The sequence below is a fragment of the Carcharodon carcharias genome, chromosome 29 (genome assembly GCF_017639515.1).
Source record: "Carcharodon carcharias isolate sCarCar2 chromosome 29, sCarCar2.pri, whole genome shotgun sequence".
NCBI lineage: Eukaryota > Metazoa > Chordata > Chondrichthyes > Lamniformes > Lamnidae > Carcharodon > Carcharodon carcharias.
The window spans coordinates 2,512,126-2,527,809 of NC_054495.1; the positions used below are offsets into that span (position 1 = coordinate 2,512,126).

Genomic DNA, 15,684 nt, shown 5'->3' on the forward strand with positions numbered 1-15,684 from the left:
CAAAAGGCCAAAGGGGTGTTAATGGTAGTGGTAAGGACTAAAGGAGGTGCTGATGGTGGCATTAAGGTCAGAAAGCAGAATATGATACTAGCAGGACAAGGGTAAGTACTTGCAAAGAACAACTTTAACAAGTGATAGATGGCCCTAGTGGGGGTGTGGTGGAGGGAGGGGACAGTGGTGGGGAAGAAGGATCGAAAACAGGATAAAAGGTGGGGATAAAACAATGAATAAATTATTTAGGACTGGGAGGTGAGGCTAAAATTTCTTTGTTCAGAAGGTTGTGAATTTTTGGACTCTCTACCTCAGAGAGCTGTGGCCTATCCATCGTTGGAGATATTTAATCTCTTAGCGAACCAAGGGATATGTGCTGGCAAATAGAGTTGAGGCAGAAGATCAGCCATGGTCATAATGCATGGCAGAGCTGGCACAAGTGACTATGGTAGTTCATGAAAATGCCTTCCCAAAAGCTGAATGCTCTTCATATTAGGTTGCATTGCCTCAGCACTAAGATCTGTAATACCCTCCCTGCACCGGGAATGAGGATCCAGTGGGATGAGGAATGAATCGCAGCATTCCCTGGGGAATGGGGGATCAAATTGGGATGGGTTGTGGGCTACAGGATTCCCCGGGCAATGGGAGATCCAGTTGATATGGAAAATGGTCTGGAAAAATTCTGTTTTTGTTTTGGATTTCCAGCATCTGCAGTTTTTTGTTTTTGTTTTTATTTCTTTGGAAAATGGTCTGTAGGATTCCCTAAGGGAATAGGGGATCCAGTTGGGATGGAAAATAGTCCTAGGATTCCATGGGGAATGGGGGATCCAGTTGGGATGGGAAATGGATTGTAAGATTCTGTGGGGAATGAGGGATCCATTTGGGATGGGACATGGTCTATAGGATCCCTGGAGAATGAGGGATCTAGTTGGGATCTGGAATGGTCTGTAGGATTCCCTGGGGATTGGGGGATCCAGTTGGAATGGGAAACGGTCTGTAGGATTCCATGGGCAATGGGGTATCCGATGAATGGACTACAGCTCCCAGAGGGCAGTGCGCCTTCAGCCTGGTTGTACGCATGCGCAGATTAAGCTAGCCCTACTAATAGAACGTTTGATCAGTAATTCCGCATGCGCAGTTACTGCAGCAAGCCGGCCGGCGGCAGCCAAGGGGCGGGGTCGGATAACCGACATGCGCACTAGGTCCAGCCCGAGGGACAGCGGCATGGAAGAGACAAAGGGACTATCCATCCACATGCGCAGTAGCTATGCACGGGCGAGTGGGCGGGACCCGGCTGCCGCGCTGTGCGGCTGCGCCAGGGAAGCTCCACCACCCCCCCCCTCCCCCAGCACATTTTCACCGGGTGGAAAATGGCGACGCCGGCGCTGAGGCTAAGCCTGAGACTGAGCTCCTGGATCCCGGGGAGGATCCTGATCCCGATCCACCGACGCAGGGAGTCCGGGACCGGGAATGAACAGCAAGATGCTAGGGTGGGGATTTATCTCCATAATAACTGAGAGTCAGGGGTTAATCGCTGTAGTAATTGGAAGGTCAGGGGTTAATCTCTATAGTAACTGAGGAAGGTCAGGTGTTAATCTCAATAGTAACTGAGGAATGTCAGGTGTTAATCTCCATAGTAACTGACGAGGGTCACGTGTTAATCTCCATAGTAATAGGAATGTCAGGTGTTAATCTCCATAGTAACTGAGGAAGGTCAGGTGCTAATCTCCATAGTAACTGAGGAAGGTCAGGTGTTAATCTCCATAGTAACTGAGGAAGGTCAGGTGTTAATCTCCATAGTAACTGAGGAAGGTCGGATGTTAATTCCATAGTAACTGAGGAAGGTCAGGTGTTAGTCTCAATAGTAACCAAGGAAGGTCAAGTGTTTATCTCCATAGTAACTGAGGAAGGTCAGGTGTTAATCTCCATAGTAACTGAGGAGGGTCAGATGCTAATCTCCATAGTAACTATGGAAGGTCAAGTGTTAATCTTCATAGTAACTGAGGAAGGTCAGGTGTTAATCTCCACAGTAACTGAGGAAGGTCAGGTATTAATCTCCACAGTAACTGAGGAGGGCCAGGTGTTAATATCCACATTAACTGAGGAAGGTCAGCTGTTAATCTCCACAGTAACTGAGGAAGGTCAGGTATTAATCTCCACAGTAACTGAGGAGGGCCAGGTGTTAATATCCACATTAACTGAGGAAGGTCAGGTGTTAATCTCCACAGTAACTGAGGAAGGTCAGGTGTTAATCTCCACAGTAACTGAGGAAGGTCAGGTGTTAATCTCCACAGTAACTGAGGAAGGTCAGGTGTTAATCTCCATAGTAATTGAGGGCCTGACTAACTGAGGGTCACGGGATGAATTCCATAGTAACTGAGGGTTAGGGGTTAATTTCCATAATAACTGGGAGGTTGAGGTTAATCTCCATAGTAACTGTGAAAGGTCAGGGCTTAATCTCTATAGTAACTGAGCAACGTCAGGTGTTAATCTCCATAGTAACTGAGGAAGGTCAGGTGTTTATCTCCATCGGAACTGAAGAAAGTCAAGCTTTGATCTCCATAGTAATTCAGGATGGTCAGGTGTTAATCTCCATAGTAACTGAGGAAGGTCCGGTGTTTATCTCCATAGTAACTGAGGAAGGTCAGGTGTTTATCTCCATAGTAACTGAGGAAGGTCAGGTGTTCATCTCATAGTAACTGAGGAAGGTCAGGTGTTCATCTCATAGTAACTGAGGAAGGTCAGGTGTTCATCTCATAGTAACTGAGGAAGGTCAGGTGTTAATCTCCATAGTAACTGAGGAAGGTCAGGTGTTAATCTCCATAGTAACTGAGGAAGGTCAGGTGTTAATCTCCAAAGTAACTGACGAGGGTCACGTGTTAATCTCCATAGTAACTGATAAGGGTCAGGTGTTAATCTCCATAGTAATTGAGAGCCTGACTAACTGAGGGTCAGGGGATGATCTCCACAGTAACTGAGGATCAGGGGTTAATATCCATAATAACTGGGAGGTTGAGGTTAATCTCCATAGTAACTGAAAGATCAGGGCTTAATCTCTATAGTAACTGGGAGGTCAGTAGTTGAGGGATCTCTGGCCCTGGGGTGACTTTGATTCCTCTTCTCCCCAGCCCACCCGAAATCCCACCATGTGGGTGGGAGCGGGGCGGGGGGCAAGGCAGATTGGACCGCTTTGGTCAGGGGGTAACTGTTAAATTGGTGTGATTTTGGTGGGATGCCATTTTCTAATTCAGACCTATGTCTCTCTTTGTCCCCCCAGGATGCCCTGGCCCGGCCCCCTTTCCGGAGCCGGAAATACCAGCCCCCTGCCCAGCTGGAAGAGAGGGTGCGGGCCGTGTTGGAACGGGTGACGGGTTCACCTGCTGCCCCGGACTGGCAGGAAACTCAGCTGGGTGAGGGTGAGAGGTTCCACCTCCTCTGCGAGCTGTCCGATGAGCTGAGACACACGGTGCCCAACTCCCGGCTGCACCAGATGAGGAGCCCGGGCGATATCTTGCACTTCTACCAGCAGCCGGCCGACACCGACTCCTTCGCCTTCCAGGAGCTGGCTGGCTCGGAGCTGCCCCCGAATCTCCGGGTCAACTGGATCTATGAGGGGAGAGGAGGAGGAGGAGGTGACGGATTGAATCCAGGCTGAAAGGTGAGTGAGGAGCCTGTGGTCTCGGAGGTTGGCAGTTGATGCACTTGTCTCATGTGTCGGGAGCCAACATTCCTCGGTTTCCATCAGTCTGGGATGACCAACGGTTTTGCCTGGTGGTGTCCGCAGAGTTTTTATCTGCTGAACTTAAAGAAGTGAATAAATCTCATGTTGAAGGTGTCACGGAGTCAGTTGGTCCCGCGTGAATCGCAAACTGTTTAGATCGAATTTGACTGCATGGGGACAGATTATTCAGTGCAAGAATAACAATTACATTTGTTCGTAGATTGGAGCTGGAGGAGGCCATTCAGCCCCTTGAGCTTGCCCCCCTCCCCCACATTCAATAACATTATGGCTGACCTATCCACCATTTACAGGGCAGAAGTCAGGAGTGCGATGGAATACTCCCCACTTGCCTGGATGAGTGCAGCTCTTACAACACTCAAGAAGCTCAACACCATCCCGGACAAAGCAGCCTGCTTGATTGGCTCCACATCCATAAACATTCACTCCCTCCACCACCGACGCACAGTAGCAGCAGTGTGTGTACCATCTAAAAGACACACTGCAGGAATTCACCAAGGCTTCTTAGGCAGCACCTTCCAAACCCATGACCACTACCATCTAGAAGGACAAGGGCATCAGATAGATGGGAACACCAACACCTGGGAGTTCCCCTCCAAGTCACTCACCATCCTGACTTGGAAATATATCGGCCGTTCCTTCACTGTCGCTGGGTCAAAATCCTGGAGCTCCCTCCCTAACAGGACTGTGGGTGTACCTACACCACGGGGACTGCAGCGGTTCGAGAAAGCAGCTCACCACTGCCTTCTCAGGGGGCAATTAGGAATGGGCAATAAATGCTGGGCCCAGCCAGCGACACCCACATCCTATGAATGAATTAAAAAAAAATCTCAACTCCTTTTCCCGCCCTACCACTGATTGCCAAAAAATCTATCGATCTCAGTCTTGAATAGACACAACGACTGAGCATCCACAGTTCTCTGGGGCAGAGAATTCCAAAGATTCACACCCCTCTGAGTGAAGAAATTTCCCTTCATCTAAACCTAAAATGGCTGTCCCCTTATCCTGGGACTGTGACGTGCTCGTTCTAGATTCTCCAGCTTGGGGTGTGGGTGGTGGGTGAAGACAGCCTCTCAGCATCCACTCTCAGAATTGTATACATTTCAAGGAGATCCCACATCACATTCATCTGAATTCCAGGGAGCGTGGGTCCATTCCACTCAATCTCTTCTCATAGGACAATCCCCTTATCCCAGGAATCAGTCTAGTGAACCTTTGTTGCACTCCCTTAAAGTAAGTGTATCCTTCCTTCAGTAAGGATTCCAAAACTGTACACTGTACTCCAGGTGTAGTCTCATCAAGGCCCTGCAGAATTGTAACAAGACTTCCTAACTCTTGTATTCCAAGTCCCTTGCAATCAAGGCCAATTATTCATTCAAAGACAGAAAGGAAGATCGAGTGAAAGAAAATTGGCAAAAACATGACTAATTATATGATTGAAGGTTGTGTACGTGCACACTTATTTGCTGCTGTCGAATTTTTAAAAATACCCCCATTTTAAATTCCTATGTCAACATTTATAATTGTCTCTGCGTAAAGATGTCACGCTGCAATTACACCCTCCAGCCAGTGACAGTGCTGTAAATTACATCGAGTGAATAGTGTGGAAACAGACCATTCAGCCCGTCTGTTCCCTGCCCGTGTTTATGCTCCACACAAGCCTCCTCCCACCCCCTCTTCTCATCCCATTACCATATCCTTCTATTCTTCTCCCTCATGCGTTTACCCAGCTTCCCCTTTAAGTACATCAAAACTATTCACCTCAACCACTCCCTGTGGGAGTGAGTTCCACATTCTCCCCACTCCCTGGTAAAGACGTTTCTCCTGAATTCCTTATTGGATTTATTATCTTACATTGATGGCCCCTAGTTCTGGTCTCCCCCAACAAATGGAAACTCTTCCCTACAGTTGAACACTGGCCTGGATCTGATGTGCTGAATGGCCTCATCCTGCAATGTAAATACTCTGGATTTGTGACATTGTCCTGCTTTTGTGGGGGGTGGTGGGGGAGGTGAGGTGGGGGGGTATGATAGGATATCTCCATATACCTTATTGTGGAGACCCTGTCTGCTCTCTCAGATGGACATAGAAGATCTTACTCTGGGACAGATCCTGCAGGAAGGAGCATACACCCCCATACTTGTCTCATTGTGGGTGCTTGCTGTGCACAAATTGGCTGCCTCAATTTCCTACATTACACTATCGACTTTTGAGAAGTACTTCATTGGTTGCAAAACACTTCAGGATGCTCTTGAGGCAGTGAAAGGCGCTATAGAAATGCCAGCACTTTTTTACTGACATGGAGCAAATATATGTCGAAGGCTTTTCTCCCAGGCAACCCCCCACATTGTATGGTGTCCACGGACTGACTGACTTCTCCATGAGAGGGCAGAGGTAATTCGAGCAGCTATTAAAAAAGGAGCCAGCTGACATTGGTTTGTGTATTCCTCAGGCCAGCTTCCTGCTTGCTCTGAGACTTCGATGGTTTCACTGATATAATGACCTTACAGCGGGAGCAAAATTACCCGCAGCAAGAGATTAAACATTAACCAAACACACACAAAAATGAAAATATGCAGGAAATACCCAGCAGGTCAGGAAGCATCTGTAGAAAGAGACAGAGTTAAAATGTTTCAGGTCACGATGACCCTTCATCAGAATTCCCTTCAGTTCCGTCAAGTCAATGTGGATGGGTGTGTGTATGTGTGGCCCTGTCTGTGTGGGGGTGCACCATCTGTGTGTGTGTGTGCGCACCTTCTGTGTCTGTGCCTGTGTGGTTGTGTGTGTATATTAGTGACTGCGTGTACCTGTATGTTCGTGTTTGCATGTCAGTTTATGTGTCTATAAAGTCTCTATCTGATCATGTTAATTTCAGAGGATTTGAGACCTATTTCTAACTCCCTCTGAATACTTTTCCAACACACAAAGTTAGTTATAATCTAAACCAGGCCCATAAAAACAGGGCAAGTTGGGGGAAGTAATCTCCCTCTCCATCCAAGATATGGGATGCTACCATTACCCCTTGAGAATCCACTTGGTACAATAGTAACTGAGACAGGAGTTCATGGGTTCATGTGTCAATCCAGAAACTCCAGTCCCATAATCTAGATCAACACTCTGCCCTTACCAGTACTGAACGGGCACAGCACAGTCTGAAGGTAAGCACAGAGGGAGCGCTGCACTGTCGGAGGGTCAGTACTGAGGGAGTGCTGCACTGTCGGAGGGTCAGTACTGAGGGAGCGCCGCACTGTCGGAGGGTCAGTTCTGAAGGAGCGCTACACTGTTGGAGGGTCAGTACTGAGGGAGTGCTGCACTGTCGGAGGGTCAGTACTGAGGGAGTGCTGCACTGTCGGAGGGTCAGTACTGAGGGAGCGCTGCACTGTCGGACGGTCAGTACTGAGGGAGCGCTGCACTGTCGGAGGGTCAGTACTGAGGGAGCGCTGCACTGTCGGAGGGTTAGTACTGAGGGAGCGCTGCACTGTCGGAGGGTCAGTACTGAGGGAGTGCTGCACTGTCCGAGGGTCAGTACTGAGGGAGCGCTGCGCTGTCAGAGGGTCAGTACTGAGGGAGCGCTGCACTGTCGAAGGGTCAGTGCTGAGGGAGTGCAGCACCGTCGAGTCAGTGCTGAGGGAGTGCAGCACCGTCAAGTCAGTGCTGAGGGAGTGCAGCACCGTCGAGGAGTCAGTGCTGAGGGAGTGCAGCACCGTCGAGGAGTCAGTGCTGAGGGAGTGTAGCACCGTCGAGGAGTCAGTGCTGAGGGAGTGCAGCACCATCGAGGAGTCAGTATTGAGGGAGTGCTGCAGTGAGTTGGATTCAGTTCTGTGGGAGAGCTTCACTGTTTGTAGAGGATCAGTACTGAAGGAGCGCTGCACTGTTGGGCAGTCAGACCTGTCAGAGAGCTTCACTGTTGGAAAAACAGAGGAGGGGTGACGTTTTTGGTAAGAGAGAATTGCAGCACTGGAGAAAGAGAATGTGTCAGAGGATCCAAGGACAGAATCAATTTGGCTAGAGCTAAGGAATAAGAAGGGTGCAATTACATTGCTCGGTGTAATATATAGACCACCAGCTAGTGGGAAGGATATAGAGGAACAAGTCTGCAAGGAATTTACAGAGAGGCGTAAACATCATAGAGTAGTTATAATGGGGGATTTTAATTACCCGTATATAGACTGGGACTGGGATAGTGGTTGTGTAAGGGGCAGTGAGGGACAAGCGTTCCTAGATTGTGTTCAGGAGAATTTCCTACAGCAGTTTGTGTCCAGTCCAACAAGAAAGGAGGCACTGCTTGACCTGGTTCTTGGGAATGAGGTGGGCCAAGTAGATCGAGTGACAGTGGGGGAACATTTACGGGACAGTGATCATCGTATCATAAGATTTTAGGATGATGGTGGAAAAGGACATTGATCAATCTAGAGTAAGAATAATCAACTGGCAGAGAGCAGACTTCAATGGGGCAAGAACGGGGCTGGGCTGGATAGACTGGAACCAAAGGTTGGCGAGAGAAACAGTAGCTGAACAGTGGGCTACCTTCAAAGAGGAGATGGTTTGGGCACAGTTAAGGTATGTTCCCTCGAAAGGGGAAGGGTAGGACAAACAAATCCAGAGCTCCCTGGATGACAAAGGAGGTAGAAATTAAATTAAAGAAGAAAAAATGTACTTACAGCAGGTATCAGGTAGCTACAATTGAGAACCAAGCTGAATACAGAAAGTTCAGAAGGAATGTGAAAAAGCAAATACGAGAAGCAAAGAGGGATTATGAAAAAAGACTGGCAGCTAACATAAAAGGAAATCCCAAAATATTCTATAAGCACATCGATAGTAAAAGGGTGGTAAAAGGAGGAGTAGAGCCGATTAGGAACCAAAAATGGGATTTATAAATAGAGACAAGAGGGATGGCTGAGGTGTTAAATGAATATTTTGCATCTGTCTTTACCTGTAGGGCAGATGCTGCCCAGGCCATGGTGACAGAGCAGGAAACTCAGTCATCAGAAGGGCTTAACATTGATAAGGAGGAGGTAATGGATAAGCTGCTGGTGCTTAAAGTTGATAAGACACTGGGACCGGATGAGATGCATCCAAGAATATTGAAGGAAGTGACGGGGAAAAGGCAGGAGATTGGCACTAAACTAAAATGCTCAGAGAGCCGGTGCGGACATGATGGGCCGAATGGCCTCCTTCTATACCATAACAATTCTGTGATTCTGTATTGCAGTATTGAAGCAGTACTGATTCGCCCTCATCCCTCTGCCCGCACAAGCAGTGCTGAGCACGGCCGCTTGTGTTTCACGCTGGGCGGGTCTTAATTGGCTCGCCAGGGTGAAATTGCCTTCCGACCTCGAGCACAGGCAGCAGTCGGCTTCCCGACCACCCCCACCAAGCCCGCCCGACATGGTCTAATTTCTACCCCAGTTGTCTTGAATCTCAACCTTTATCTTCAATCTTCAAACAAAACATTATTGATCCCTAACTGGACCTGCCCCTCACCAACCCCCCTCCCCCCACCCCCCACCACGTCCCAGGGCCTAGCCAAGGATCATAATATGAATTAGGGATCTTGTGGGATCTCGGATTACAAATACGAGTGCTGATGCTTGCTGAGGTGAAGGTTCATAGGATTCCCGTGACGAATTTTACTGTACTGATTGAAAAGCAGAATGGCTCTGTCAATTGCTAAAACAAATTAAACACAGACGCATGTCCATAAATTACTACCATAATAACTTTTAAACAAATCCTCAAATTAATCACTCCCGAGTAAATCTTCACCAAGGCAACCATAACCCATAGACTTAAACAGATACCAGGCAAGGCACATTTGACCTTATGAATTCAAAATGAGGTTCCTTTCAATTTGTTTCCTTTGCAGACACAGTTGTGACTTACAGGCTGGTTAGGCCTTAAATGCCTCTGACTTACACACAGAAACTCCTTTCTGTTTATACCCAGCTTTTCCTTTGAATGTAAATTTCCCATTGTATACGAGGCTTTTCATGTCACATTTTCCAACAATGACATTTTCATCCCAATAATTTTATTAGCAATATAACATTGCTTGGCATCTCCCAGCTAGGTGCAAGATTTCACCTATTCTTTTGAATGGTTTATTCAACAAATGCAAATTTACACTTTACCTTCTCCTTAGACTTATCTGATTAACATCTCAAACTAGTATACCTCAAAGCACCCAGACTAGCTGGCTTTAATCCAAATAAGACACACGGGTAGACACAAGCCCTACTACAATTCCAATTTAAAAATAGTTTCCGATAACATTATAGACATTAATATCTCTTCATGACACCTTTCAGGTTACAGCACTTTAGATGCAGATCCAGGTGCCTTTTAAATGAGTTGAGCGTTTCTGCTTCCACCATCAATTTAGGCAGCGAATTCCAGATGCCCAGATATTTTTCCTAATATTCCCCCCTAATCCTTCTATCAGCTACTTTCCATCTGTGCCCCTGGTAATTTACCTGTCTGATAGGGAAAACAAGTGTTTTCTGACTATCTCGGCCCCTCATAATTTTGTACACCTCTGTCAGGTCACCCCTTAGTCTCCTCTGTCATGAGGAAAACAACCCCAGCCTATCCAATCTTTCTGCATAGCTGTGATTTTCAAGCCCTGGAAATGTTCTCGTAAATCTCTTCTGTAGTCTCTCCAGAGCGATGATGTCCTTCCTGTAATGTGCTGACCCAGAACTGCACGCTAAACTCCAGTTGTGGCCTAACCAGCGTTTAATACAGTTCCATCATTACATCCCTGCTTTTGTAACCTGTACCTCATCCAATAAAGGAAAGCAGTGCATATGCCTTCTTTATCACCTTATCTATCTGTCCCATCCTGTGGGCATGCACTTCCTCTACTCCTCTCAATATCCTTCCATTAATTGTGTATTCCCTTGCTTTGTTTGCCCTACGAAAATGCATTATCTCACAGTTCTTTGGATTGAATTCCAATTGCCACTTTTCCACCTACTCAACCAAACCACTGATATCATTCGGGAGTACACAGCTATCCTCTTCACTATCAGCTACATGGTTATTTTTTTGTGTCATCTGCAAATTTTCCAATCACGCATCCCACATTTGAGTCCAAATCATTAATATATACCAGAAACAAAATTCTGCTAATTCTACTTGTTACATGTATTGACTTTTGTTTGGTAAACCTTCGTAACTTTATTATACAATGGTGTAGTTGTGAAACAAAATGAAAAGGTTTATTTGGATAGTATGTAATAAGGTATTTGTTAAAAGTTATGATGTTAAGTACTTCTTGTAAAGAAACTGTAAAACCATTGTAAGGAAACCTTCACTGTAGTGAAGCTCTCTTTCTTCCAAGGAGAACATGTCATGAAATGCATTGATCTTCATGGCCCTGGGTGCTGGGAAATGGCGGCATAGTGGTATAGTCACTAGACCAGTAATCAAGAGGCCTGGCCTAATGCTTTGGGGACATGGGTTCAAATCCCACCAAGGCAGCTGGTGGAATTTAAATTCAGTTAATGAATCTGAAATGGAGCTGCCTCTGTTGCTTTTGAATGCCCTAACAAGTTCCAGGTGGACCCAGCGCCCAAGGGACACAGAGGGAGCTGTTGAGTTCAAGGAAGAAAGATTTGTGTGGAGTAGCAATGGCATCTGCCCCTGCTGGGCAAACCAGGTGGGAGGGCAAGGCTGGTGGGCATTCACTCCCTCTGACTCTCGGATGAGTGCTTGGGAACCCTTATGGAGGAGGTCAGTACAGCCGGACATCTTGACGCCCAGGGCTGGCAAAAGGAGGCCACTGCACCTCAACAGGAGGGCATGGGCAGAGGTGGCAGCCCTGGTCAGCAGTCATGTTGTTGTGCAGGACATGTGGGTACGGTGCTGTAAAAGGTTCAATAAGTTGGCACGGATCTGTGTGGAGAAGTGTTAAAGGCTGGTCACCCCCCCCCCCCCTCTGTGGTGCTCGGTTGGAAGAGCCTGAGTGTCAAATGTCACTGACACCGGCATCGGCCAAGGGGGTGAGCTCTGGCCACTTGGCCTGATTGCTTTGTGGCTCGAGGGCCACGGCTCGGATGTGCCACGCAAGCTGTCCCTCAGGTGGGGTTGGCCAGGCTGCAGTGGCGCTGCAGGTAGAGGGTGGACCAATCAATGATCCTCTGCCCTTTAAGGAGAAGAGAAGCCGTAACACTATCGAGAGGCCCCCCCCAAACCTGATGATTCTGACGAGATGGGTGCCCTGGCGATGGAGTGCCAACGCTCAGTCGGTCCGCAGGTCGTGGAGAGGCAGGGGTCTCTGATGAAGGTAAGAGTGCAGCCCACAGATGCGAGAGTGTTGGAGTGTGTTAACACTGTTGTGTTGCCTCATCTGTAATGGAAACCTCAAACCTGGAGACCCCATTGTTCATTAAAAGATGATAGCACCATGATGAAGATCGCCATTGCTTCAGCAGCCTGCCTAGCGTGCACAGTGACGGTGATGACTGATACTACTGACATGTCGTTTTCTCCCCCTAGAATTGCCATCCAGCCAACGATTGCAGGACCCCGAGGAGACACCTGTCATGAAGATATTAATGTATATAATGTTATTGGAAATAATTTTAAATCGGCTTTGTAGGAGGGTCTGTGTCTGTGGGTGTGAGTGTGTGTGTCTTAACTGGATTAAAACCAGCTAGCCTGGGTGCTTTGATGTATAGTAGTTTTGAGATGTTAAACAGTAAGGTTAGAAGGTACATTTGCATTTTGTTGAATAAACCATTCAAAGATTTGGGGGTGAAATCTTGCACCTAGCTAGGAGACACCAAGCAACATGTTTACATTACTAATAAAATTGGTACTATGAAAGGGGTTTTATTGTTAGAAGAGGTGCAGTTCAAAGGGCCTGGTGATACAATGAGAAGTTACATTCAAGGGGAAGGCTGGGAATGTACAGAAAAGAGTTTTGTGTGTGTCAGTCAGAGGCATGTAAGATTTAAGCCACCTGTAAGCCTACAAAGGTGCAGAGGAACAAAATTGAAAGAAACCTCATTTTGAATTCATAAGATAAAATGTGCTTTGCCTGGTGTCTGTTTAAGTCAATGAGTTATGTTGCCTTGGGGAAGATTTATCTGAGAATGATTAATTTGGGGATTTGTTTAAAAGTTATTATAGTAGTAATTTGTAGACACGTGTATGTGTTTAATTTCTTGTTAAATTAATAAATATTTAATTTAATTTATATAAGAACCCTTTTGAGGCTTGGTGGTTTCATTTCTGAATTCAGAGCTGCATCTCAAACATACCAATTGAAAATATAGCTTAAGACAGTTGTTTAAAGTTTCTCTCTGGGATTTTAAACAACTCAGCCTTTATCAACTGCTGTGTCATAACACACCCTTGACACTGGTGGGCCAGCATCTGCACCTGTGTCACACTCCCCCCTTTACACCAGGCACCAGCGCAGATGCAAGCACCTCAGTGGTCTTTAGACCATCGGCTACAACGTCAGTGCACGGGGGAGGGCACAGCACAGTTGCATGAGAAGCTAGTGGAGGCAGAGAGTGCCCAGGGCTCCAGCAGGCAGAGAACTGCTGCAGACCAGGATCATGCTGAGTCTGAGGCAGATGCCGAGCCTCTGGAGTTGATTATTAGGCAGCAATGCTGAATGTCCAGCAGGATGTGTGGGAGGATCACGGGCAGAGATTCCTGAGGGTTCACATGCCATGGTCTACGTCATGGAGGAGTCCACGCAGAGCATGAGTACTGCATTGACTCTGAGCACCGAGCGCACGGCCTCCTCCATTTAGAGAGTGGCAACTCTCATGGAGAGGCAGCTCCAAGAACAGAGCCAGGGGTCTCTGGGGTTGCACTTGGACCTGCAAGCCCTCATACAGGCAATGACCTTAGGAGGTCACTGCCAGTGTGAGAGATGGATGAGGCACCTGGTATCTCTGCGAGGTGCCCGTCCATCGATGGCGAGCAGGGAGCTCCAGACTGACCTCACGTTGGTGACCGAGTGTCGTGCCGTCTCTGCAGGCTCCTGTCAGGATGGCAGCAGCGCCTTCTCCACCCTTCTGCTGGTGACCGTGCCATCTGATGAGGCTGTGACCACCGAGGAATGCCCAGCCATGGCACTGGATGCACCCTCACAGGCAGGTGGCCGCGTAGGCTCCGCCAGCCAGAGGACGACTGCCAAGGTCAACAGGGCCGACAAGACGCCTGTCAGTGGGGGCAGTGCCAGCAGTGGGGGCTGGGAGGGAGAGGGGGTTGAGGGGGTGCCAAGACGGAGCACTCGCAAACGTTAGATTAAATCACCTTGAGCACAAGAGGGACTTTTCATGGGCGATCTTCAGTTCTTAAGTTGTTTACTGGTGTGACAGTTAACACCTTATAATGTTATGTTCATTGCCCGTAAGTGCCAAGAGCATATCAATTTTGCTTATGTGTTAATGGCCTGAGTACGCTTGACTTATTTCATAGGAGCAGGGCATGCCTGTATCTCATGCTGGACGTGAGGGACTCTAATCTTTATTGCACAGGTACTGAGTGGACTTCAATGGAACTGGTCATTGCAAACGTCTGGTAAGGAGGTGGCACCCCTGGCATGAGGCTAGAAGCAATGCCTTGGCAGCCTAGCTGAAGGAGCGTTGAATCAAGGCTTCCCTGGTGTCCCTGCCTCCCTGAAGGTTCCAGAAGCCTGCCTTCATGTCCTCACCATGTTCTTCCCTGGGCTCCTCGTCTGATCCACCACTAGAGTCATCATCTGTGGCCTGTGGAGCTGCCTCGAAATCCTCATCCTCCAGTCGGTTCCCCCCTTGCCAGTGCCGGATTGTGGAGAGCGCAGTTGACAATGACTATAAGAGACACACGCTCTGCAGGGCACTGCAGTGCTCCCACATAATTGGTCCAGACAACTGAATCTCATCTTCAGCAGACCAGTGGTCCTCTCTATCACCACCCTTGTGGGGGCATGACTCTCATTGTACCTCTGCTCTGTTTCTGCCCTTGGGTGCCGGAGAGGTGTCATATGCCACCTTTTCAATGGAAAGCCCTTGTCACCCAGCAGCCACTCATCCAGTTGGGCTGGAGCCATGAACAACCTTGGCACCTGGAAGTGCTACAGGAGGCATGTATCATGGGAGCTGCCAGGGTACCTTGCACAGATTTGAAGAATCTGCATCTTGCCTCAAGCTGCACGTTCATGGAGTGGAAGCTCCTCTTGTTCTCGAGGGCATCCAGCTCACTCACTGGTGCCTTGGTGGCCACAGTCAATAGAAATCTATGGCACCCTGGACGCAGGGAACCCAGCAATCGCAGCGAACCCTCTGGCTCGCTGAGCCTGGCTGGCTTCGTCCATCTGGAAATGAATAAATGTCATGACCCGATTGAACAGAGCATCAGTCACCAGCTTCAAGCAACTGTGAACAGCTGATTGGGACATTCCACATGAAACCCTCACTGACCTCTGGAAAGGTCTGGAGGTATCGAAGTTGAGGGCCTCTATGACTTTTAGAGTCACTGGCATGGGATGGCCACCCACACAGTCAGAGGTGATCTCTGGCTCAATCATCTGGCATATTGATGTCACAGTATCCCTGGAGAGGTGGAGCCTCCTTCGGGATTGCCCCTCTGACATGTTGAGGTAGCTGGATTGCCGCCTGAACACTGGCAGCAGGATAGTGGTGTCTTCTGCAGCCCCTTCCACCTTGCACTCTCCACCTGTGCCTGCGCCTCTCCTCCCACAGGTCACTCCCTTGGACGCTGCCTACGGACACCTGGCCTTCTCTCCCTTCTGCCCCTCTCTTCCTCCTCAGAGGAGGTCCCACCAGTGGAGTAGACAATCCCCATTACCTGAGAAACAGAAAGCTGTGTGGTGATCGGACAGGGCCACACGGTATAAATCCTTCAGGAGACTTGGAGACACCAATGAGACCTGAAATGAAAGCTAGCAATGCAAAGATCGAAGCTATAAACAGAGATAAAGCTGTCAA

General features: G+C 48.2%; 1 protein-coding gene across 1 annotated transcript; it reads left to right on the forward strand.

Annotated features, from left to right (window-relative positions):
- Positions 1–1,340: 1,340 nt before the first annotated feature.
- LOC121270972 (39S ribosomal protein L50, mitochondrial-like) lies at positions 1,341–12,442 on the forward strand. Its single transcript, XM_041176648.1, has 3 exons — positions 1,341–1,481; positions 3,269–3,649; positions 12,230–12,442. Exons 1-2 carry the CDS (start codon positions 1,362–1,364, stop codon positions 3,644–3,646), a joined length of 498 nt encoding a protein of 165 aa, XP_041032582.1. The 5' UTR covers positions 1,341–1,361; the 3' UTR covers positions 3,647–3,649; positions 12,230–12,442.
- Positions 12,443–15,684: the final 3,242 nt, after the last annotated feature.

Excerpts from the sequence above, each read along its gene's own strand:
- LOC121270972 (XM_041176648.1), top strand. The coding sequence starts at position 1,362 with ATGGCGACGCCGGCGCTGAGGCTAAGCCTGAGACTGAGCTCCTGGATC. Across the intron at positions 1,482-3,268 it reads ATGAACAGCAAGATGCTAGG|GATGCCCTGGCCCGGCCCCC; the intron begins GTGGGGATTTAT and ends TTGTCCCCCCAG.